We start from the raw sequence: 24,187 nt of genomic DNA on the forward strand, positions 1-24,187 counted from the left end.
GAGTGGTTTGAAGATTAAACGGAGACAGGATGTGAAGCGGAGGCGAGGTGCCCTGCACACAGTGGCGCTCACTGCTCAGGAAGCCTTTGTTGCATGCACGGCTAGGGGATGAGGGCACTGGCATCCTTAGTCCAGGCCTGGCGGCTCTGGGTCCAGGCTCAGCTCCCCGGTCTGCCACACGTGAGAGGGCACCTCGGAACTGGTCCCCTGGCCCCCAAACGGTCATTCGGCGAAGGGCGCCGGGCACAGGTGGGCACCTGGCGGGCCTCCCGGCGGGGGCGCCCGGCCCCCCGGGGCTCCTTCCGGGTTGGCAGCGGCGGTGCAGGGGGCGGGGGGCCGCGCCGCGAGGCCGGGCGAGGCCGGGAACGCGCGCCCCCGCCCCGCGCCCGCCTCCCGCCCGCCCTCCCGTCGCCGCGCTGGGAACCGGGCTCCGCGCGTCCGGGGAGGCTGGCGGCGCGGGCGGGCGGGGACGGCGGGCTGGGGGCGGTGACGGCGAGGGGCCGCGCGCGGAGGGCTCCTGGCGCAGCATGGGCGGCCCGCGGGCCTGGACGCTGCTCTGCCTCGGGCTCCTGCTCCCGGGAGGCAGCGCCGCGTGGAGCGTCGGGGGAGCCCCGTTCTCCGGACGCAGGTAAGGGTCGCCTCCCACCACCTCTGTGCCCTGCCAGCCCCGGGGCCGGGACTCCACGCACCCCTCCCCACCCCCGCAAACCTCCCTTCAACCTCCGTGGAAGCCAAGGATTGGGAAGGGGACCTGGTGCCAGCGGGATGGGAGTAGGGACCTGGGCCAGCCCCGCTATCTGGAGGAGGCTCCGGGCAGTGAGGTCCCCGACTCTTAAGTGTCTGAGCCGGCATTCCCCTCCAGACTCCTCCACCCCCCCACACTTCACCTCCAGAGCCCCAGAGGTGGGGGAAGGGGAACAGCGAGGGAGAAGCCCGCCTCCTGGGACTTCCATCGCCCTAGCTCAAGGGCCCCCGTCCCTGCACGCAGGAAAAGCCCAGCACATCCTCCAGCTGACCCTTGGGGACCCCCCTCCCTTTTCCCTTCTCTCGGCTTTTTTTAGTACCCCGGCTATTTATTTCCCTCGGAGGAAGAAGACTGGGGTGGAATTTCACAGATCTGTGGGTCAGTGGCCACCCCAGGGACCTGGCATTTTAATCAGAGATGGAGAGAGCATTCTGTATTCCTGCTGCTGTTTCTGGAGCTGGGAACATTCTCTCTGTTGGTGTTTGTGGAGCATCTCCCCAGGGAGGAGCCCCTTATTTGCAGCGTGGTCATGAATCCTCCAAGGATTGAGTAAAGTAGGAAGCACTGTCCCCATTTAGCAGATGAGCAAACTGAGACCCCAGAGAATTAGCATAATCGTCTGGGTTCATGGGCCATTAATGAAAGTGTTGGGATTCGAATCTGTGTCTTTCTGGCCACGATAACAGCGTTTGAACCTGTCCCCTGTCCTGGCTGCAGCCCCTGCCCCTGCTGGGGTCCCCTCTCGAAGGCCAGCCATTTGTTTGAGGCAGACAATGCGGAGTAGCCAGACTGCTTCAGGCCTTTTCATCCCATTCAAAGGCCTTCCTGGGGCCCCCACCCCCTAGGGCCTCAATTCTTTAATTCCTTTCAGAAATTCCCTTTCCCAGTGGTCAGGGGCCAGCATGCCCTTGCTGGGCTAGCAAGAGCAGGTGACATGGCTAGGACTGGAGGGCAGAGGTGGCCTAGGCATCAGAGGCCAGAATAGCAGGCATCGCAGACAAGAGCAGGCAGGTGGCCCATATCACAGCCACTTCCACCTACTGCTTGCTGACCACAGCTGAGCTGGGCTGGGCATAATTACCTGCACCCACCACCTCCAGAATCTTCCCAGCTGCCATGGGAGGCACGCATTTTGATGACCTCCCTTTCACGGAAGAGGAAGCTGAGCCTCAGAAGGAGGATAGGACTTGCCCAGGGCATGAATGTGAACCCCCAGGATCCTAGGTGCTAAGATAACCAAGACCCTAAATTCGAATTCCCAGTGTCAGGCTCAGGATGATGGTGGAGAGGGTCTAAGGTCCAGACTGCCCTCCAACCAGTCCAGAGCAGGGTTACCCAGCCTGGGCTTCTCACCCACTAGGGCTTCCTGGGTGGGAGCAAGATGGTGGCCCTGGGCAGGTAGCAGGTGGTCACCCGGAACTGTCACCCCGTCTGTTCACAGAAGGCTCACAGTGGTCTAGCATCACCAAAGCCCTATGGGCAATGCCGTTGTTCCCGTTTTACAGATCAGAATGGGACCCAGAGAGAGAAAGCGCCACCTCAATCCAGGCCAGCCAGTTTCCCAATCCCCTGTCCTTGGCACCCTAGGAGAAGGTGTCAGCTGGTGGGTCTGGGAAAGGTTTGCAGCTCGAGGTTAGGAGTCCCGGCTCTGGTCCTCACTCAGTGTGTGACCCCAGACAGGTCACTTCCCTACCCCAGTTCTCCGTTTCCTCAGTGTTACCCTCTTTTCTCCCCTTCTCCCTGGCCCACTGGCCTGTTCTGAGCGGGGGATGGTCCCCCACAGGAGGGACGAATAGTGGTTCCCGCTATCACGGACTTGAGGTGGAGGAAGGGACCCCTAGCTGGAGGAATCCATGGTCTTAAGATGCCGGGACCTCCCCTTGTGGCCATGTCCCAGCATTGTTGGAGATAGCATGGGGACATCACACGCCACCAGACCTCCCTCCACCCCCAACCCAGCACCCCAGGCGCTCCTTGGCAGCCAAGGGATCAGAGGCAGAAAAGAGGCTTTGTGCCTGGGGAGGGGGAGGCCCGGGAAGGCATCCAAGGGGCTGCCCCAGCCCCGGGAATGTGGCAAGACTTTGAGACCCCCAGAACCAGGGTGCCTGGGGGCTGTGCAGAGCTGCCTTGGCTCACCTCTGCCCCTCTGTATGTCCCCCCAGTCCCTGCTGGGGCTGCTTCCTGACACCCTCCCCCCCAGGTCCCTTCCCTCCTGAATCCCTGTTTCCTTGAACGACCCCATCTCAGCACTGTGGTTCTCTAATAGAAGCCATCACCAGTGTCCCAGGCCACTTCCTCCCGCAGGGTGGGCTTCCTTGGGACAAGTCCCAGAATCAAGGAGAGGGGAGAATTCTCTTCCCCAGCCTCTCTCCCAGGAACTCAAATCCCAGCTCTGCACCCACATGGGTGATCTGGCCATGTGACTTCTCTTGGAGCCTCAGGGTGCCCCCCCCCATTAAATGCAGAACCTGGCAATCTCTATCCCAAAGTCAAGGCAAGGACCTTGGATGGAAGGTGCTGTGCTGAGGTCTCTCGGGGAAGCCGCTGGACCCCAGCTGTGGGCTGTGGGGTCGGAGCCTCAGTCCAAGAACCACAGCTCTTAGCGCTGGGCTATGTGGTGTGTGTGAAATCTCTTCTGCCAGAGGAGATCCTGCTGTCCCCATCTGCAGATGGACAAAGTGAGGCACTGAGAGAGTCAGGGCCTTGTCCAAGGTCGCTGAGTTGGGAAGTAGCAGGGCCAGGACTAGAACTTTGCCTCCAGAGTGGGGTTCTGGCTCTAATCACCCCGCCCCCACTTCATACGTCTCCTTTCTTCCCTCTTCTTTTCATAACGGCCCTTGGCCCCTGGCCCGCTTGGCTGCCTCCTGCAATTAGCCGCTATCACTGTTCCGGATCACAGCCCTGGGCCCCGCAGAGACAAAGTCCCCTGGGCCCCCATGGCAGGGACTGGAGGGTATGTGGGAGGGGGGCCCTCTTGGGGGCAGCCGGTGCCAGGCTGAGCTGGTCTGGCCTGTTTTCTCTCTGGCAGCCTCTGGGGGCCTGGGAGGTGCTGAGTGGGCACGAGTGGCAAGCCCAGAAGGGAATTGCCGCCTTCTCCCAGCCCCTGCCCTAGCTCTATCCCACAGACTGAGCCTCGGGGTTCCCGGGCACCTTCTCACTGACCACGTCCCGTCCCGGGAGACAGGGCCCCCAGGGGTGGTGGGATTATAAGCCGGTTTCCAAGTACTGCATCCATCTCCGGGAACCTGGGTCATGGTTCCCCGGCCCAGGCCCACTCTCTGCTCTTGATCATTCAGTCATTCAGCAAGTGTCCCTAAGCACCCTCGGGCTGAGCCCTGTTGTGGCTTGGCCCCTGCCAGTGCCCTGTCAGCATCCACAGGGAAGGGAAGAGCTCAGGGCTGCTGAAAGGGACCCCTGGAGGAGCCCACCCCTCCTTGCAGGACCAGTCAGTCTGGGCTCACAGGGCAATGAGGAGCCATGGTGGACTGTGGACTCTCAGCAGGCAGTGGCCACATGAATTCTGTGCTTTAGAAGGACCTCTTTCCTGCTGCCGGGCTGGAAAATTTACAGGGGGTCCAGGCCAGGGCTCTGCAGAAGAACTTGGATTTATCCAGAGAACAGTGGGGGCTGGGGTCTTTGAGGTCGGGGAGGACTGGGCTGTGGTTATTCCCCCCAGGGAAGGGGCCAGGGGCTGACCTTGGACCCCACATATCCTGAGTATCCCCCTCTGGCTAGTCAGCCACCAGCTCCATATCTCCCAAGCAGGAGATTCAAGCAAACTCAAGGTCATGAGAAATAAACCAGGGAGCCAGGCAGTGACCCACCTGGGGCGATTTTAATTAAGAAAGAAGAAGAAAATTGTTTTCTCTAGCTCCCACCCCTGGGAAAGAGGGGCAGATCAGGCAACCGTGGGCAGTCCCAGGCGCACCTCCCCAAGCGCAGTCCAGGGTGTGGGCATGGAGGGAGGGGTGTGCGCTCACGTGCGGGTGAGGGCACAGGGCCCTGTGTCTGTAGACACCCCTCAGGAAGCCCCCTCCCAAAACTTGCACTCTGAGTTTTATGCATTTTTCTGGAGAGGAGCTGCAACCGACATCACTTTCTCAAAGGGGCTTATGCCCCCACCCCTCGCCAAGCAAACAAAACTCCAGGTTCAAAAAGCACAGCTCCAGGCACCCAGGGGATCTAAAGGATGGGGGGCCTTTTTGAAATGTATTTAACTTTTTTTTTTTTTTAATTTATTTGACAGAGAGAAATCAAAACTAGGCAGAGAGGCAGGCAGAGAGAGAGGAGGAAGCAGGCTCCCCGCGGAGCAGAGAGCCCGATGTGGGGCTCAATCCCAGGACCCTGGGATCATGACCTGAGCCGAAGGCAGAGGCTTTAACCCACTGAGCCACTCAGGCACCCCGAAATGTATTTAACTTTTAAAATCCCCACCTGCTCATTAGGAGAAAAGTTGCCAGCCAGAGGTTAAGAGGGCAGACTCTAGGATCAGACGGACCTCAGCTCAACCATGACTGTGTTGTTCATCTTGGGTGCCTGGGGCACATCGCAGACCCCAGAGCCTCTGTCTTCCCATCTGTAAAGTGGTGCTCATAATTGGCATGTGAAAGGCCCTGGCCCCAGCTCCTGGTGTGCAGCAAGCATGATAACCCAAGGCTGTTGTTAGTGCAGGAGACCAAGCAGATAGAGAGCCCCTCCCTGCCCCCAGAGGGGGCCATTTGCCGCAAGCCTGTGATTTTTCCTACCTTTATGCATATATAGCTACGAATGTGCGTATAGTCTTTGGGCTTCCTCATTTGAATAGAAACACAATCGTTCTCCTCCTATTGCGTTTTTCACTTAAGCAGACATGGTGGTCTGCGTGTGGAGAACTTGGGCTCTAGCTCAGCATCTGGTTTTCCAGGTCTAGGGGTCCCGCAGCTGTTTAGGCTGTTCCTGGTTTTGCGCCTTTCCCAACAGCGCTATAACAAGCGCCTGTCACCTCTCTCATGGGGTGGCTGGCCCCAGGCTGGGTGGAGCTTCTGCCAGGTCATTGGTCTAAACAGAGCCATCTCTTTTCCCCCCTTTGCCTTTGGCTGGGCTGTTCCTGCCTCCCGGACTGATTCCAGGGTGACCAGACAGGGAGGGGTCTTCCCCAGGGTCCCACAGTGGGTTAAATGGCAGGTACCAGCCAAGGACATTGTCCTCTGGGTGGGCCAGGGTAGGGGGTGGGACAGCAGCCAGGAGACTGATTTTGGTGGCAGCAGATGCCTCTGTGATGGCCGGAACATTCCAGGCGCTCAGCAGCCCTCAGCCTGCACAGGGTCATGGGCCCTGCATTTTTTGCCGGGGCTGGGAAAGGAGGGACTGTTTTAGGTGACCCTTCGTGGCCTGAGCCCGCCACTCCACCAGAGTTTTCCCTTGTGACCTCAAGCCTGGGGTCAGCAGGTTCCCAGGTTGGGGCCTTTACAGAACCACAGACCATGGCTCAAGAGATGGGGAGGAAACGGAAGCTGAGGTCTCTGGGATGGAGTCAGGATCCAGGGTGGGCCATCCACATTCCTGGGTGCAAATCTGCCTCTACCATGCGCCAGGTCTGGGACAGGAACAGTTGTCTTCCCCTCCCCTCTGTAAAATCTGGGGAGTGCCGGCCCAGCTCACCAAGAAGGTGAATGTAAATACCCTTAGCATACAGTAGGTGCTCAATATATGCAGTGCACTATGAAGCATACGGTAGGTGCTTGATATATGCAGCACAACTATGATTATTAATCGGCATTTGGAGAAGTCAGTCCTCCAGGCTTGGGACATCTGGCTGTTCCACAGAGGGGACCCAAGGATAAGACAGACGGTCTCTCTTCTGTCATGCCAGGGGAGGGAGAGGGCAGACATGAATTGCCAGCTTCATTCAGCCTGATGGGGATACAGAGTGCTGCAGGATCCGGGCAGAGAACCACCACTCTGTTAGGGTAGGTGGAGATGGGAAAGGACAAGGAGAGAGGTGGCAGCACAGTAGGGCTTTGAAGGTCGGAGGTAACAAGTGGGGAAGTAGAGGCAGGGTGCTCCAGGCAGTGGGCCCAGTGTGAGCAAAGGCCGGGAGGTGTGGGATCCCAGCAGGTGTGAGCACCGGAGTGCTGAGCATGAGGGTGAGCGAGAGAAGGATAAGGCCAGGTTTCCATTTTAGGGCACTCCTTCTTGGGAGCCACTGAGGGGCAGGATGGAGGGGCTGCTGCTGTTGTCCGGGTGGGTGGCAAAGAGGTATTGGTGATCGGGATGGGCTGCGGTGGAGAGAAGTGATATTGAGAAAGGAGAGGTCGGGCAACGATACCTTGCTCCTTTCCTGCGCCCCGCAGCTCATTCCCCCAGCCCTTCCGAGCGCCCCCAGCACAGCTGCCCCCTCCAGGGCTCTGGATTCACCCCCAGCCACAGGGCCCCCAAGACTCCCACTGGGGCCCAAAGGACTCTGAGAGTTCAGGAGTCTCTCCACCTAGAGACTTGGGAGCTCCCGGAGAGAACCTGGACCTCCTCACTCACCCCCCACCCCAGGTCCCGGGCAGGGGCTGTGCACAGCACCCGAGCTTGCTCGCTGTGGGTCTGTTTCAGGAACTGGTGCTCCTACGTGGTGACCCGGACCATCTCGTGCCATGTGCAAAATGGCACCTATCTTCAGCGAGTGCTGCAGAATTGCCCCTGGCCCATGAGCTGCCCAGGGAGCAGGTGAGTGAGACCCCAGTGACTCAGAAGCCGGTGGCATTCCAGGTGGGGGCACAGCGTGAACAGAGGCCTGGTCACAGCCCAGCATCAGAAGTGCAGGGCTAGGCTGGGACCCCGAAGGCGGGTGGAGCAAAGGGAACATCAGCCCTATGCCCAATCTCAGCGTCTCCCCTTCTGCTCCTGGGGCACCTGGAGGGCTTCCTGGAGGAAGGAGTCCACCATGTACCCGCATGCATTCGCTTGGTGAGGCTTCACTTCTGGGGACAGGCCAGCTTGCAGGGACACCCTGTCCAGTTAGGATCTGGATCCCCCCCCCCAACCTGGGGAGTTAGGAGGGATTGGAGGGGCTGAATCCCAGAATATAGCCAGAGAGAGGCTCCAGAGGGGCCCAGAGGTGGCAGAGGACCCCGGACATTGTCCTCATGGACATCCAGGTGAGCAGGAAAGGCAGCAGAAGACTCTGTCTGAGTTTGGTCCCCTGGGCCCTTCTTTCAGCTATAGAACCGTGGTGAGACCCTCGTACAAGGTGATGTACAAGACGGTGACCGCACGTGAGTGGAGGTGCTGCCCCGGGTACTCGGGGGTGAACTGCGAGGAAGGTAGGACCCCCTGAGGGACAGGCCAGGTTCCTTCCCTTGGGTGCGCGGGTGGGAGCAGTCAACTCTTGCTGAGTCGGGGGACTCAGCAGCGTGTCCTCCGGGGCCCATCGTTGAGGCACAGCTCGGACACAGCTGGGGCCGGCTGCCCCCCAGGTGTGGACCCGCCTCCCTCCTGGGGGACTCTCAGGAGCTCTGGAGAAATTCCATACATGCCCTGGGACTCACATCTTGAGTCACTCCATCCCTGGTCTTTCCTCCAAACTCGGGGGAAAACCCATCTGGACGTGTCCGTTGGATACGCTCCCAGCTCTCGGAAGTGAAGCACTGCTTAGGTCCGGACTGGCATGGTTGGGATGCTTGTATCCGTCCTGCAGGCGAAGAAACCCGGGCTCCGGGAAGTGGTGGGTATACAGTTGCTAAGTGGCAGTCAGGGTCTGAGGGATGGGCATACCACGCATAGTCCATGTCCCAGGCACAGGAGGGGGGCTCTTTTACCCCGGGGCCCTCCTCTGCAGGACACACGTGTGGCTAAGGGCTAAGCGCCCAGCACTGCAGTACACCCAGAGGACACAGCCCAGGCCTCCCTATGCCCTGGCCACATGCTTACCTGGAGAGCCCTCTCCAGGCCACCTGCCTCTCTGCTAAGCAGACCAGGTGGCTCCTGCCCTCGCTGCCTGCCTGAACTCAGAGAGAGGAAGACTTTGGTCACCCAAGGCTGTGTTCCCACAATGGCCCTCCAAAGGACAGACCAGCCTGGAACCAGCCCAAGAAGCAGTTCCGTAGGCACCTCAGTGAAAAGGGGCCATTTGGGGCCCCCAAAGCAGCTTCAGTCTCAAGACCTATTCTGATTCCATGAACACGTGAGACACGGCCTCTGGCTCAGGAGAACATGATGCTAACAGAAATCACCAATCTTGAAAGATATACATGCTTCACCTCCCCGGGACACTGTGAGAGTCCTGGCTCACAGACCAGAGGCCCAGAGAGGTAGAGTCCCATACCCAGAGTCCCCCAGGGTATGGGGCAGAGCTCACCACAAGGTGGGGTGGGGAGGGGGCCTAGCAGGTTTCCTTGTGAGACTGGGGGATCCCCAGTTCTGGTGGGGTGGCTAGAGGAGCAGGGGAGCTGCCCGATGGCCAGTAGGAGTCCTGGACTGACAGGAGACCACCAGGCCTATGTGGGAGGGCAGAAGTGATGGGGAACCAGGAACGGGACCATCCCCTCCATGCTGGGAGAAAGCAAGGCGGAAGGGCCCAGGGGGCAGGAGGAGAGCCAGTCAGGAGGGGCTGCTGCCAAAGAGGCTACAGAGGAGCGGGGTGGTGGGGGGAGTGAATCCCCAGAGTGTGGGGGCCACCTGGGCCTAGCAGGCCTGCCCAGACAAAGGCCGCTCTGTCCCTGGCTTCCCTCTCAAGGGCAGACCTTCCCAGGTCCGCGGGGCCATTGTGGAGCTGGTGAGGGTGGGGGACAGGTGGGGGCAGAGCCCGCGCCCTTGACTCCCACAGCTGGAGGCTGTTTGTCCAGCAGCCACAATCAGGGGTGAGGGCTCTGATGATGGCATGGTGGGTGTGTGCAAGACAGGCAGGGCTGGGCCACGCCTGACATCTGCCATCTCCCTCGCAGTGTCTCCAGGTCCCAGCCTGGGGCCGGGAGTATCCACGGCTTCGTGGGCCAGGCCAGATCTGCTACACCCCAGCTGTGTGGCCTTGGGCCGGGGACTCCCCATGCATTGTGCAAGTCATTGTGCAAGGGCTAGGGAATGGGGAGGCTGCAGAGCCGGTGGCCCTGGTGTCATGCCCACTCAGAGGGAGGGGCACCCTCTCTAAAGAGCACCACGCGGCCGTGAGCTCTTGCAGAGCCTAGGACTCCCCCACAATAAGCCTCAGTGTTCTCACCTGTGGAATGGGCATGATACTAGAGTCTGCCTCCCAGGGGTGTCTTGAGGATGAAATACAACAATAAAGACCTTGCTGGTGGCCTGACTGCCTGAGGTAGGCATAATGTGATGATGGATGTGACAGGAGGGGCCTCTCCCAAACCTATACAGTGAGAGCTGAGTAAAGGGATGCTCGGGCCTGGATATTCTGGAAAACTGCTCTGCTAGGGGCCCTGGGAATGTGGGGACATTGCAGGCCCATCCCAGGCCCTGCCCTTCCTCTGACAGCTAGGTTGAGGCTGAGCTCCCCACCTGTTTCCCCTGCTGGTGACTGACCTTGTAGTCTGCCCAGCACTGGGACATGGACCTGGGGCCACAGAGCTGTGTCACCAGAGCAGCCTGGGTAGTCTGAAGAAGGAGAGAGAGGACCCCTCATTCCAGAATCCAGACCTAGATCAGCTGCGCTTTGCTGTGTGACCTGGGGCAAGTCACTCTACCTCTCTGAATCTTGTCTCTATCTGGAAGTCACCTGGTATTGAAAAATGTCCACGTTTAATACGAGCACCAGAGACTCGGGCCTTGAGCCTTTGGCGCCTGTGCTGGGGATTCTGTGACGGCTCTCTGGGACTGTCCTGCCTCCAACCTCTGAGACCACGCTTCTCGTCAGCTGCTCAACAGGCAGGCCTCTGCGTGCTTCCCCACCCCCATTCCCAGGGCCTTAGTCTCCAGAATCTTCATTCCTTCACAACTCTTAGCCCCGGCTTTCCCATCTGCGGAATGGGAATGTTCACTCTGATGATGAGCAGGGATGTTCTCTGATGTTCATGACAACCTGGGAGGAAAAGACTGGAATGGGCCCCATTTTGCAGATGGGGAAGCCAAGGCTCAGAAAGGTGAATGGACTGACCTGGAGTCACTCAGCACGGGAAGAGCCAGGATCAGGACCTGCCTGGCCAAGCCTCTATTAGCGCCTCCAGGCCTTGGGAAGCAGGGACTAGATGGCGAGGAGGGAGCCAGGTTGAGGTCTCACCTAGCTGCCCGCTCCCACTAGAACACAGTTGAGGAAGGGCCAAGGCCAGAATGTACTAAATCTGCTGGTCCTGACCCCCTGGTGGGCTCTGCTGAGGGCAGGGCTGGGGTGGCCTCCCTGTGATCCTGCCTCTGGGGCGAGTCCCAGCAGACAGATCAGCCCCATTGTCCAGATGATGAAAGTGAGGCTCAGAGAGGGCATAGGTCTCAACCAAGGTCACACTTGCTAGTAAGCTCGGTAGCTGGGATTCTCAGAGCAGAGCCAGGGCTCTGACTTGAGGTCTGCAGTATACCAACCCCCTAGCTGACCCTCCCACTGTCAAAGTGACGAGGGGAAGGAAAGCGTCCCCTGTCTGCCATGCCCAGCACCGTGACTCATACTCACCGGCGTCATGCTATCGTGTCTCGGTACAGAAGGTCCAGATGTAGAAATTGAGGCTGGGAGACGGAAACGCCGTGCTCAGGGTCACATCCAGATTCAAAGTCCATCCGTACGACCGGAGCCAGGAGTTTTCCTGTGCAGCAGCTCCAGCCAGGGACTCCCAGGGCAGGCACTCAGACCGTTGGTGCAACCCTGAGACTGGCGGAAGCCCACCCAGACAGAAAGATAGAGGAGCTCCCTCCCCCTCCTCTCCCACAGGATCCCTTGGAGTCAGACAACCTCTGTGGGCCCCTCAATGTCCCACTGTCCTTAGCACACGTGTTCCTTCCCCATCCAGGGACCCCCACAGCTCTTGTCTTCTGTGGTGGGGAACCAGAGAAGGAAGAAGTTTGCCCGAGGTCACACAGCACAAAACCTTAAGAACAGATGGGAGGTTGTGGCCCAGGCCTTTCCTGGGCCCCGGGCCTGTCCACATCTCCAACCCTAACAAGATTCTGGTTACTGGGTCAGGTTTATGCTTCACTCTGAGGATTCGGGATCCTGGGGGCTCGGTGCTGCATGAACCTGTCCGTGTCCACCACCGCTCTTCTCCACTCCCACCTGGAAGACCTGGTGGCCCCCATTTCCTGACTCCCTGCCAGCCCGTCCTCCACCCTGGCTGGTGCTGCCCTCTCCATCCTCCTGGGTGCGCCAGTGATGGGCTCCAGCCCTGCCCTCCCTCCATCTAAACCCCGACCCACACTGGCCCTCTCTCCCACCCTACAGCCCAGGTAGCAGCTATCCCCTTTGCCTGTGACCTCCTTGGAGCCACCACATGGCTACGATGTCCCCCATCCTGCTACACTGCTCCTGTCTCTCCAGCACCTAACCTACTAATGGGAACCTCATTTTACACTGAAGAGAGGGCCAGGCCAGACACAGACTGAGGCTTCCCAGAGACTGCTGGAGGGTGCTCAGAGCTCCCGGGCCCTCCACCCCAACCCCAGCCTTGGTTCAGGCCAGCAGCAGCAAATATTTATGTATTTGCTGGCCTGGGGCTGGGGAGGCAGCCTCCCTGTGGCTGTGGTCCCTGGACCCAGCAGACCCGTGGGTGGCTTGTGAATGAGGCAGGCCCTCTCCCAGCCCCTGCCCTGAGAGAAAAAGTCAGAGACGCTGCCCAGGGACACTCTCAACTTCTCACATCTGCGTTCTCAGCTCAGCACAGGGTTTGAATCCCCGCAGCCCCACCTCACTGTGCAGACAGGCAGCCTCTCCACACGGGGCCTCGTGTTCTCATGAGGATCCAATGAGAAAGGGCTTCTTAGCTTAACCCTGGTCCTGGGCAGAGGGAAAGGGAGCTGCTTGTGGGGGCAGAGGGCTCAAAACTATCTCTGATGCCGTCCTTGTGCAGATCAAGACAGGGAGTAATGGAGCGATGAGAGCTTCGAGGGGAAGCTTTGGTGGGTAGCTTGGTCTGTCTGGGAAGACTTCCTCGGGGAGGGGACACAGGATTGACTGCTTCGGGGAAGGGGGTAGGGAAGCAGTGTGTGTGTGTGTGCGCGCGCGCACGCGCACACACAATACTGATAGAGACCTCCCTGGCGGTGGGAAGTAGCCCACAGTCAGGCTTCTAGAATGGAGCTGGAGTTTGTGATCCTAGACCCAGCCTGGAGCCCCTGAGAGGGTGACTTTGGGGCTGAGGGGCAGCCCTTTAGGACAGACCACCAGGCTGGAGTGAGGGGGGCTTTTAGCCCACTGGGGTCTGCTCTAAGGGCTCTAGCCCAATACCAATGGGAAGTATGTGATATTTTTGGATAACGGGAGACCTCTCCCCAACCCTCGGCCTTTTCGCTACTGGGATTTGCTGTGCTCAAGGGCCATTTAACAACCTAATTTCCCTTAAAGTAGTTCTGTCCATTTATCAGAATTTGGAGGAGTTTGGGGGATCGTTTTTGTGAACCCTGAAACCAAAACCAACATATTCTGTGATTTTTTTTGGACGTTTTGTTATTTTTTTAGCCTTCCTTCCTTCCTTCTCTCCTTCCTTCCTTTTAAAATTTTAACTTGCCCTTGACTTTGAGCCAGTTACATCTATGTTGATGGTCAAACTGTGTTCTCATTGGTTTTTCTAGTCTCCTCCGGGCTCACAGAGAAATGCCTGAAAGCAAACTGGATGAAAAAGAATTTCCAACCACAAGTGCACAAATTAATGACTCAGGGAACCCCTCGTGTGGTGTTAGAAGATTTATGCTCATTTTTAAGAGCATGGTGTCTGCAGTCCACAGTATTTTTGCCTTTTAGTTTGTTTTGCATTCGTTTTTCAGCTGACGAGTCATGCCTTCATGAACAGAAGGTTTCCTGAGGCCGCTGAGGTCCTACTACGCACCAGGCGCTTTTCCAGGCCTTGCACAGGCCAGGCTGGGTCCCTGCCCTGGTGGGGCTCATGTTCCGGCAGGGGAGGGGGGAGCATGATAGGCAACAGACTCGGGAACTGACATAGTTACAGGACGCGTTGGAGAAATGCCATGGAGAAACAGGGGAACAATGGCAGGGTAGCGGGGAGGGCGGGCTGGGCAGATGGTCTAGCCCAGTTTTATCCCAGAAAAAGCCCAAACTTCCATGGGGTTGGAGAGACAGCAGCTTCTTTTGGCAGACGTCTTGCAAAGGGTAATAAAATGGGCTTTTACATCTTTACCTGGGAACAAAGAGGGTGAGGAGGGCTCGGGGAGCCCATTCCCCTCTGGAGCCTGCCTTCCTGCCCGTGCCAGGCCTCCCTGCCTCGGTGTGGCCTGCTGACTCGAGGGACCAGCTGGCCCAGGGAAAGGAGCTCAGACCCTGGAGTTAGTCCAACTGGGGTTCAAGTCCAGGCTCCAGCCTTCTTGCTTTTACCCGGAGAGAGATTCCCATTCACTCATCTGTTTGTCTGAGCCCAGGGGACAGAGGAGCTCTGTGCCTCAATTTCCCCATCTGTAAAGTGGGGATGGTTCTAGCACCCATTTGGAGGGTTGGGGGAGGATAATGAGTTAAGACTGTACATGGGAAGTGTTTACTAGAATGTGCCAGGCCCAGGGTTAGGTGTGAACTGTTAAGTGTCAGCTGTTGTTACCTACTCTAGGATTGGGCTGGAATATATAGAGCACTTAGCACTGGCCATGGCTCACAGTGGCGTCCCGCCCCCCCTCACCTGTCCCCAATCCCTGACCCAGTCTTGGGGTGCCAACACGCCTCTTCCTCTGTCCTGGGGGAGAGTCACTCCCTGCACTGGGCAAGTCACAGGTCCCCAGGGAGGGCGTGCTGGGGATGCAGGCCCAGTCTGGACGAAGGCCCCGTAGTGCAGCGGGGTCTGGCAGCCTCCCTACTGAGGGCTAGCCAGAGGCACCCGTCTGGTTTGAGTTCCCGGCGCCTCACTCCCAGCACTAACCCACAGCCTGGCTCTAAGCCGCCAGGCCTGTGCCTTATTTGGGTCTTCTCTCCACCTCCCCACCCCTGGACAGACAGCACTTTGTGGCCTTAAAAGGCAGGCCTGGGGGGCGGGGGGGTGCAGTTGCTACCGCTGGCTCTGGAGCCCCTCCAGCTGTGCCCCCCGCCCCTGGCTTGGCCAGCTCATCCCTCTGGCTGTGGAGAAAACCAGGCCCCCAAAGCCAGGCGGGCCAGGGCAGCTGGCTCTCCATAGGGGTGGTGGCAGGGTGGGCTCCTGGAACACAGCCCCCCTTGCCCTCCCAGGCAGCCAGCCTCCCTCTGGTTTTCATTTAAAACCAGGGCTGGATCCACTTCTGTGTCTTTTTACCAGTTGGGGCAGGGAGAGCGTGGATGGTAATGTCCCTGCTGCCCACTGTGTGCCAGGCCTTGCGTGTGCCCAGTGGGCCTCTTGGCACACATCACCTTCCTCAGACCTCCCAGCAGCCTGGGAGATGTAGTGGCCTGAGGACCCCATTTTATGGTTGGGAAATAGGTGGGTCCAAAGAGAACAGGTCTTACAGGCAGCGAGTAGCAGGGCTGGGACTTGGCCTTGCACCTGTTAGTTGTAAGCTCTTACCGCAGGCAGCCGGGGTTGGGGGTGGGGGGAGGAAAGTGGGAATGTCTCACTGTCACCCCCCCATTGTGAGCCCCTCTCCCCAACACCATCACGCTGGCTGTCTTGTTCCAGCTCAGCCCAGCTCACGCTGTATGATCCCGGGAAACTGTCCCACCTCTCCTGGTCTCTGTCTCCCTCTGCACTAAGGGAAGTAGGGATCCCCCCTGGGGCAACAGCAGCAGACGGCAGGGTGGGGTCCGAAACAAGGACAACAAGGACGGTGCAGGGTGGCGGGTCCCTCACCCCTGTTGTCCCTCAGCTGCAGGCTCCTCTGGCTTCGTGGAGCCCAGGTGGTCCAGCAACACCATGCGGCGGATGGCGCTTCGGCCCACAGCCTTCTCAGGTAGGTGCCAGGGCAGCAGCTTAGGGTCCCTCTGGTTTAAGGGAGGCCTGGTGGGGGCCCGGCCAATGTGGTGATGGTGCTAAGACCGGCTGGGTCTAGCAGTGGAGGGTCAGGGGGAGTGCCCACCCCTGTCCACCCCAGGGCTCTAGAGGGAGTCTGACCTAGGCCCAGTACCCCAAGACGCATGACCCCCAGACTCTGGCAGACAGAGGCCCAAGCCCCCAGCTTCTGCTTTTTATTGAAATGATGCTCTTCTAATAAGCGTCTGCAATGAGTGAGGCACCGTGCCAGGTGCTTTCCATTGTCAGCTCATTTAAATCTCCCAGCCCCAGGAAGGCATCATTGTCCCCAAGTTAAAGAGGAGGAAGCCGAGGGTCAGAGAGGAGATATGCTCTGCCCAGGACCCCACAGCCAGGAAGAGGCAGCGCTGGGACTTGACCCCAGATTTTGTGCTCATTAAGGACTCCCCCATCCTTGCTCTGAGCTCAGTTTCCTCAGATGTGAACTGGGGTAACACTTGTCCCAATACCCAGGATCTTGGAGAGACGATCCTGTAAACACTAGTCTCTGTATGCGGCCACAGGCCGGAAAGGCTACGGATCACTTAGGGGTATTGCTGGGGAGACCGGAGGACCTGGCCGGTGGTTGTGGAGGGAGGATCAGAGGGGGAGCACCCCTGAGGCCAGCACTGTCCAGGCTGTGATGTGTCGGTCCCCAAAGCCGGCAAGCCCAGGCCAGCCCCGCCCAAGGGGAAGCAGCATGATTTCCTGCCCTGGCTTCCAGGGAATGAGGCATCTTGGAAGCCGAGGCTGCAGGACGTGGGTCTCTGGTTCTGCTCTAGGGGCTCTGGAGCCCAAGGAAACCCTCAGGTCATGCCCCACCCTGACCAGGTTGTAGCTCCTTCCTTGCACTGGGCCATCTCATGGGTTGGGGTCATTAGGGGTCTGTCCCCTTGCCTCTATTCTGCGCCCCCCCCTTGGGGGGGGCTAAGGTATGCCACGGGGAACCTGGGACACCTGGCCCAGCCTCATCCCTCCCTGCAGGTTGCCTCAACTGCAGCAAAGTGTCAGAGCTGACCGAGCGGCTGAAGGCGCTGGAGGCCAAGGTGCGTGAGCAGCTGCCCCTCCCCTGGGCCCCCCAACCTCGTCCCCACCTACCCCCCACACCCCATCGGCTCATCATTCCCACAGGGCAGCTCTGAGCTGAGCTTCAACACCAACGAGCAGGTGGCCTTCCCAGCAGGCACCCACCACCCTCCGGAACCAGCTGGCCTCCCTTACGTGCCCGTCCCCGGGAAGCCTGCTCAGAGTCATATGCCTGGCCGGCTCCTTCCCCCACAAAGGTCCCCTGTGCTCCCCCATCCCCAGTGCAGACAGAGAATTGTACACATCGCCCAGAGCCCGTGGCTACGTCCCCTCCTTGCCCTGTCACCTTTGCCCTTTACCCCCCAACACCCACACCACCATGAAAACACTATCTTCCCAGTTTCTGAAGCAAAACATCTATGGAACATCTCAAATGATTTCAAGATAAAAGGGTTTTAGCAATTAAAAAGTAAGACATTTCAGGGGCATCTGGGTGGCTCAGCGTGTTCAGTGGCCGACTCTTCAGTTTGGCTCAGGTCATGATCTGGGGGTTGTGAGATGGGTTGTGAGTTGGGCTTCACACCCCATAGGGAATCTGCTTGAGATTCTCTCTCTCTCTCTGCCCCTCCCCTGCCTCCTGCCCATGCGTGCTCTCTCTAAAATAAATCTTAAAAAAAAATAATAAGACATTCTAAATTTAGAAACATGAAAAACTCAGAATGGTAAAACACCTACCAGGAAATCATCTGCAGCAGTCCCTTGTGCCCCCAGAGAGAGCGACGGTCAACATTTAAGCATCTTCTCTTCCAGATTTTCTAAGCACACGCAGAGACGTACATACTTTGTCCGCGTATCCTTTCCTCTGTCACGCTGGGAATTTATCTTAAGGAGAGTCAATGTGAAGATGTTTACCAAAACGTTAATAATGGATACAGAAACTTGAAAACCGGACGGCCGAAGGGGTGGTTGCGGAGTTAGCATGCGTGGCTCTGCAGAAAACCAGCCAGCCATTCACAGCGTCTCTATTTTGTCCCATAAGAGTATGCCCCCGATGTGTGCCAGAACCCCGGCTATGAGGTTGGGGAGCTCCAAGAAGCCCACACTGCTCCCCGGACTTCCTCCTGGGAGAGGCCAGTATGAGGGGCTCAGTCTCAGATCTGGGGTGTGGTTCTCCATTCTGGGTCTGCCCAAGAGTTTCAACTTTTCTCTGGACCCCGAACCCTGGTCAATGGGCATTCTGTCCCCCCTTTTTAAAGGTTTTATTTATTTATTTTTAAGAGAGAGAAAGAGAGAGTGTGTGTCTGTGTGTCTGTGTGCACGTGAGCAGGAGGAGGGGCAGAGGGGAAAGAGAGAGAATCCCAACGAGACTCTGGGCTGAGTGCAGAGCCCAACGTGGGGCTCGATCTCACAACCCTGAGATCACGACCTGCACTGAAATCAAGAATCAGACACTTAACTGACTGAACCACCCGGGTGCCCCTTCTGGCCCCTTTTTAATCCTTGGTCAGTGGCTCAGGAGCCTCTGAAAGGCTAACCTTTCAGAGGCTGCCCCACACTGGGTCCTGGAATGGTTTTGTATACATCCCACAGCCTTTAGTTCATTTCTGACCCTCCCAAATTTCCCTCCAAATTTCATAAAAATCCTTCAAGCTTGTGGTGCTTTAAGAGACCAAGAGACGTTTCAGATTATCGATGCAGGTGGGCGGAGGAAAAACCTCATGACCCAGCAAACAAACGCACAGCGACCCAGAACTCCCCTTGGGTGGTGGACACAGTGTGTAATGGCTTTCCTAAGGATGAATTGTGCAGTTTGAAAATCACAGTCACTTCTGGGCCCTGGGTCTCCAAACCAACCTGGGTTCTGCTGGCTGCGCAGGCCTCCTGCGACCAAGCTGGGGGCCTCTAGGCTGGCCTGTCCCTGTTGAGACCCTGGACCTACCCTGTCTTCCTCTTCCTCCACAGGTGGCCGTGCTCACTGTCACTGAGCGGGCAGTGCTCCCGACCCCAGTTGTCCCTGGGGACCTCGTCCCACTCTGGGGCTCCCCAGCAGCCCAGGGCAGCCCTGGGGATGGAGGCCTCCAAGGTGAGTGTGTCATTGGGGGGGTGGTGCTCCCACGTGGGAATGAATCAAGGGAGTGATTCCAGTCCCCACCCCAGCTTGACCCCCTTGTGGGCCTCGGTCTTCTCAGTTCTCCAGTGGGCCGGAGGGGATGGGGCCTGGCCACCCCACCACCCCTACCCCACACGGTGGAGCTGGGGGCAGGGACCCTGGATGACACTGACCCCTGCCTACCCCCTTGCCCCAGGGTTACCTGGAGCCAGAGAGAACATGAGGGCCCCACTGCTCCCTCGAGATGGTAGGTGCTGCCTGGGGTCCTGGGGCCAGGGTCAGGGCAAGAGGAAAGCCAGAGCTGCCAAGCTGATGAACTTTCTCCCCCAGATCGAGTTGGTGCCCAGGGGCTTCCTGGGCCCACCGGTCCCAAGGGAGACACTGGCAGCCGAGGCCCAATGGGGATGAGAGGCCCCCCAGGTGAGTGCCCACAGCACTGCCCCTCCCCCCAGCTACCCAGCTCAGCCCTGTCAGTGAGCTCTTTCTTGGCCAAAGGTAGCCTGGGCCCCTTCTACCCACTCGTGTCTCAGCTCACCCGCCTCCACTTGTGCCCGGCTCCCTGAAGCCCTCTTTGCCTTCACTGGACCCGTGCTTCCTGGGCACCTACCCTAGCAGGCTCTGAGCTGGGCACTTGGGTGGGCTCAGACCAGTTCATGCCTCCCGGAGCTCCCAGACCAGGGGGGAGGGGGGCACTTAGGCAGAGGAGGAACAGCCATGCCCCCCACCATGGGACCAATGTTCTTCTGGGGGATGTTGCAGGTATGGGAGGCCCAAGGAAATAAACGTAGACCCAGCCTGGTTGGGGTAGGGGGTGGGAAGGGCTTCCTGGTAGGATGACATCTTAGCTGAAGCCTAAAGGATGACTTGAAGGGGACACCAGGCAGACCAAAGGGAGGACAGGTAGAGTGAACAACTCATTCAAAAACCTGGAAGGGAAAGGAGAGAACATCCTGGAAATCAACATTTCCTAAGAATCTATTAAGTACAGTGTCCATTGTCCTAAAGCCCCTGAAGAGAGCTGTCCATCCCTCTGATAGATGGCCAAGGAGGTCAGAGCCAGGACAGTCCTGGGCCTGTGGCCTCTGGAGCCCTCTTAGACTCCACCCCACCCCACCCCCCCAGGCTGCCTTGTCCTGCCTCCTTGCAACCACCCTTGGGCTTCCCTGCCTCCTAGATACCCACCAACTCCCTGGTTCCATTGTAGGTCCTCAGGGCCCCCCAGGAAGACCTGGCCAGGCTGGAGCTATGGGCACCCCTGGAGAGAGGGGACCTCCAGGCCCACCAGGGCCTCCTGGGCCCCCTGGGCCCCCAGCCCCTGTCGGACCACCCCACACCTGGAACCCCCAGTATGGTAAGTCCTCTGGGGTCACGTCAGATAATGGTGGGGGTGGGGACAAGGCCAGCATCACCATTACCCCAGTACCACTGCTGTCTACCTTCTGTTTACCAGGCTTGCCTTTGGTCCGCTATGTGGCACCTAGTCTTCCGACAGATGCCGTTGTCCTGCTCTGTCCTCAGATGGGGAAAACTGAGGGCAAGAGAGGGGTGATCACATAGCCAGGACATGGGGGAAGGGGGACCAGCTTAAAACCCAGGCATCCTCTGGAGCCTGTGCTTGGAACCGCCGGCATCAGGCCCTCCTGCCAAGCCTTGGAGCTGGCCAGGGTCCAGCCCTCAGAGCACCGGAAAGCTCCAGGCCTGGCAGCAGGAAATGAGCTCTGCGCTCCCTGGTCCTGTGCTCAGAGCCCCCTCCGCCTAGGAGGGCCCTGACGTGTATCTTTCGCCTCGTCCCCAGCCTGACCTCCATGCGTGCTGCCAGTGGTCAGAGCTTGGAGTGCCCCGTTCACCCCTACCTGTGCCTTTTCTTTGATGTATGGCTGGGCACCATTCATTTATTCCCCCATCCCGCCATTCATTTCATCTCACCACTCCTTCTCCTCCCCCAAGCCTCAGTTTCCTCATCTGTACGATGGAGAGAGCGACTGTAGAGTTCTCCCAGAGCTCCATGACCCCCACACACAGAAGCCCAGCGCAAAGTAGGTTGTCAGTAAACAGTAGCTTTTGTTAGTGTCCCCATCTGACATGTGGCAGTACGGGCTCAGCAAGCTGGAGTGTTGCTGGATGTCACCAGCTAGACTGTGGTAGGGTTAGTACCCAGGTCTCCCTGCCTCCTGGTCCTGTGTGACCAATACTCTCCACCCTCCCCATCCCTAGAGCAGCTGTCCAGGAGCCCCAGCCACACAGCAGGCTATCCCACAGGGCAGTCACAGTTGGTTTGGCAGAGGGGGCAGGTACAGACTGACGGTCATGCTCAAGCCCAGCCCTGCTCACTCACCATCTCTCCCCGCCACCAGGGGACCCCTTACTGTCCAACACCTTCACTGAGACTAGCAGCCACTGGCCCCAGGGACCATCTGGACTCCCAGGCCCCCCAGGGCCCATGGGTAAGTTGAGTACAGGTCCAGGGTAAAGGGTGGGGTTGGGAAATGGCAGAGGGCCTAAGGCTATGGCTCTCAGGAGGGAGCGAATGGTGGTCTTCCTGGCATTGTACTCTGTTTCAGTCCTGGGGACATCCTGTCTTATTCCAGGTCCCCCTGGACTTCCTGGTCCCATGGGCATCCCTGGGAGTCCTGGACACATGGTGAGTAAATCTCCGGTTGCTCCCACTAATCTGTTCCATCCATTCATCCACACACCCACTTATCAGTCCACATATCTGTCCATCCATCCAGGCATCCATCCATCATTCATTCATTCAAGCATTTATGGAGCACTTAATATGCAAACTACTTTCCATAAATCTTTTCATTCAGTCCACATAAAGAGAAGCAAGCATTGTCTGTGCGTGGCAGCCAAGAAAGGTAGAGGTTCTTGATCTAGGGCTGCTGCCAGCACATGGCAACTTCCAGGTCAGGGCACGAACTCTCTCACTCCAGGGCCATAAGTCTGAACCCTGAGCCGCACAAAGTCACTGCTGTGTGCCAGGCCCTGGGAGTGTGGGAAAGAACCCAGAGGCCCAGGCCAAACTGAGGCCCCCTCCTCTTCCTCTCAGCCCCTACAAATCCCTGCCTACCCCATCCTGCCTCAGCACAAGACTGAGGCCCTGTCTTATTGCCCAGGGACCTCCAGGCCCCATTGGACCCAAAGGAATCTCCGGCCACCCAGGAGAGAAGGGAGAGAGAGTGAGTACTGAGGCAGCCCCTGGTGGAGGATTCTGGGAAGTCCTGGGTCATATCCCCCAATAGCTGACTTCATACCTCTCCTCCCTCCCACACAGGGTCTGCGTGGGGAGCCTGGCCCCCAAGGCTCCACGGGGCAGCGGGTGAGTGATGTTGCCCACCCTACAGCACCTCCTCCAGGATCCCACAGGTCCAGCCCCCTGCTCTGGCTCCATGCCTCACAACCAGAGCTCCCGACCCTCCCTCCTGTCCAGGACACGGTGCATCTTTCTCTTTCCTTGTCCCTTGTCTCTGGGTCCTCTTAGGATCAGGTTACATCCCTCTCCCTCACTTGGGCACTTTTGTCTCTGTATCTGTTTCTCTCTTTCCTCCTTGTCTCTGTCTCTCTGACCCTCTATTTTTCTCTCTTTCACTCTCCGTCTTTCCAACTATGATTGTAGATTTGTCTATTTCTCCCTTTAGTTTGGTCAGTTCTTGCTTAGTTTTGAAGCTTTGTTTTTAGGTTAATACATGTTCAGGATTCTAATGTCAACCTTATGAAATCAATATCTTTCTCTCTAGTGATACTCCTTGCTCTGCATTCTGCTTTGATACTAAATTAAACACACCAGCTTTTTTATACTCAGCATTTGCATCGGTATATCTTTTTCAGTCCTTTTCTGTTCAACCCTGTCTTTCTATTCCAAGTCTATCTCTGGTCAACAGCATATACTCGGGGCTTATTTTTTAAACGGTCTTGACTGTTGAGTTCATTTACCTTTAATGATATGTAGAGTTATTGATACGGTTCCATTTAAGTCAACCATCCCACCGTCTTGCAATTTGGGCTCTCTTGACCCCATCTTTTAATTGTTTCCCCCTTTTCCTGTCTTCTTTTAGACTGAGTACTGTCTACAGCCCCATTTTATCTCTATGACTTTGTGTTATTTTTTCACGGTTGCTCTAAGGATAACGATAGGCATCCTTGACTTATCACAATTTGCTTGAATTAATATTATACCACTTCATGTATAAATAGGAACGTTTCAACTGTATAATTTGTCCCCTTCTCACCTTGCTCTATCACTGTCATTCATTTCACTTTTGCATTTGTTATAATCCCCACAATACATTGTTGTTATTGCTTTAAACAATTGACTTTGAAAGAAGTTAGGAAAATAGTTATTTTCAGATAACTACTGATATAGTTACATTTCTAACGATTTCCTGTAGCTCCAGATTCCATCTGGTATCATTTGTCTTCAGCCTAAAGAACGTCCTTTAGCTCTGCCTGTATGGGTCTGCTGGCACGAATCCTCCCCGCTTTTATCTAAAACTGTCTTCTGGGGGCCTGGGTGGCTCAGTGGGTTAAAGCCTCTTCCTTTGGCTCAGGTCGTGATCCCAGGGTCCTGGGATCGAGCCCCGCATTGGGCTTTCTGCTCAACCGGGAGCCTGCCTCCCCCCTCTCTCTGCTGCCTCTCTGCCTACTTGTGATCACTGTCTGTCAAATAAATAAATAAAATCTAAAAAAAAAAAAAAAAAAGATATTTTCAGTTGAATATAAAATGAGAGTTTGGCAGTTTTCCTTCCTTTTAGCACTTTAAAGTTGTTGTTCCATGGTCTTCTGGCTGATGTAGGAACTGACAGCTTCTCATGAGAAATTGGCTGTGGTTCTTGTTGTTCTCCTGTACGTACTACATCTTTTTTCCTTTGGCTTTTAAGATTTTCTCTTTACTCTTGGTTTCCAACAGGTTGATCATGATGTAGTTGGGTATGATTTTGTGTTTATCCTTCTTTGGGTTTGCTAGGATTCCTACATCAGTAAGGTTGCTGAGATTTTTGTTTTGGTTGGTTGTTTTTTAATCTAATTGATAAAATTATCTGTACAGCATTTTGGGGGGTTCACGGAAAAATTGAGCAAAACGTACAGAGGATTCACATATCCTCCCTGTCCTCACATACGCACAGCCTCTCCCACTATCACCATGTCTCATACAATGGCACATTTGGTACAGTTGAATCCACAATGACACATTGTCACCCGAAGTCCATAGTTTACACAAGAGTTCCCTCTTGGTGTTGCACATTCTACGGCATTGGTAGAGGAATGCTGTTG

The 24,187-nt window shown here is 57.1% G+C and overlaps 1 protein-coding gene across 10 annotated transcripts in view; it reads left to right on the forward strand.

Moving 5' to 3' along the window:
* Positions 1-404: 404 nt before the first annotated feature.
* The window catches only part of EMID1 (EMI domain containing 1), a 44,570-nt gene continuing 20,787 nt past the window's right edge, over positions 405-24,187 (forward strand). For 3 of the 10 annotated variants that reach the window (XR_006821049.1, XM_046025197.1, XM_046025196.1), the window contains exons 1-13: positions 405-628; positions 7,328-7,441; positions 7,934-8,037; positions 15,635-15,718; positions 16,762-16,823; positions 18,766-18,886; positions 19,110-19,160; positions 19,244-19,333; positions 20,118-20,264; positions 21,268-21,357; positions 21,502-21,554; positions 22,033-22,095; positions 22,191-22,235. Coding sequence is in view for 9 of the 10 variants with exons in the window: in XM_046025197.1 (XP_045881153.1) it covers positions 528-628; positions 7,328-7,441; positions 7,934-8,037; positions 15,635-15,718; positions 16,762-16,823; positions 18,766-18,886; positions 19,110-19,160; positions 19,244-19,333; positions 20,118-20,264; positions 21,268-21,357; positions 21,502-21,554; positions 22,033-22,095; positions 22,191-22,235 (1,125 nt within the window). In the remaining variant the exon portion in view is untranslated. The remainder of the gene's footprint in view (positions 629-7,327; positions 7,442-7,933; positions 8,038-15,634; positions 15,719-16,761; positions 16,824-18,765; positions 18,887-19,109; positions 19,161-19,243; positions 19,334-20,117; positions 20,265-21,267; positions 21,358-21,501; positions 21,555-22,032; positions 22,096-22,190; positions 22,236-24,187) is intronic. The other 7 variants (XM_046025201.1, XM_046025204.1, XM_046025203.1 and 4 more) reach the window with 4 other exon arrangements.

This window comes from Meles meles, chromosome 12 (genome assembly GCF_922984935.1).
Source record: "Meles meles chromosome 12, mMelMel3.1 paternal haplotype, whole genome shotgun sequence".
Taxonomy (NCBI): domain Eukaryota; kingdom Metazoa; phylum Chordata; class Mammalia; order Carnivora; family Mustelidae; genus Meles; species Meles meles.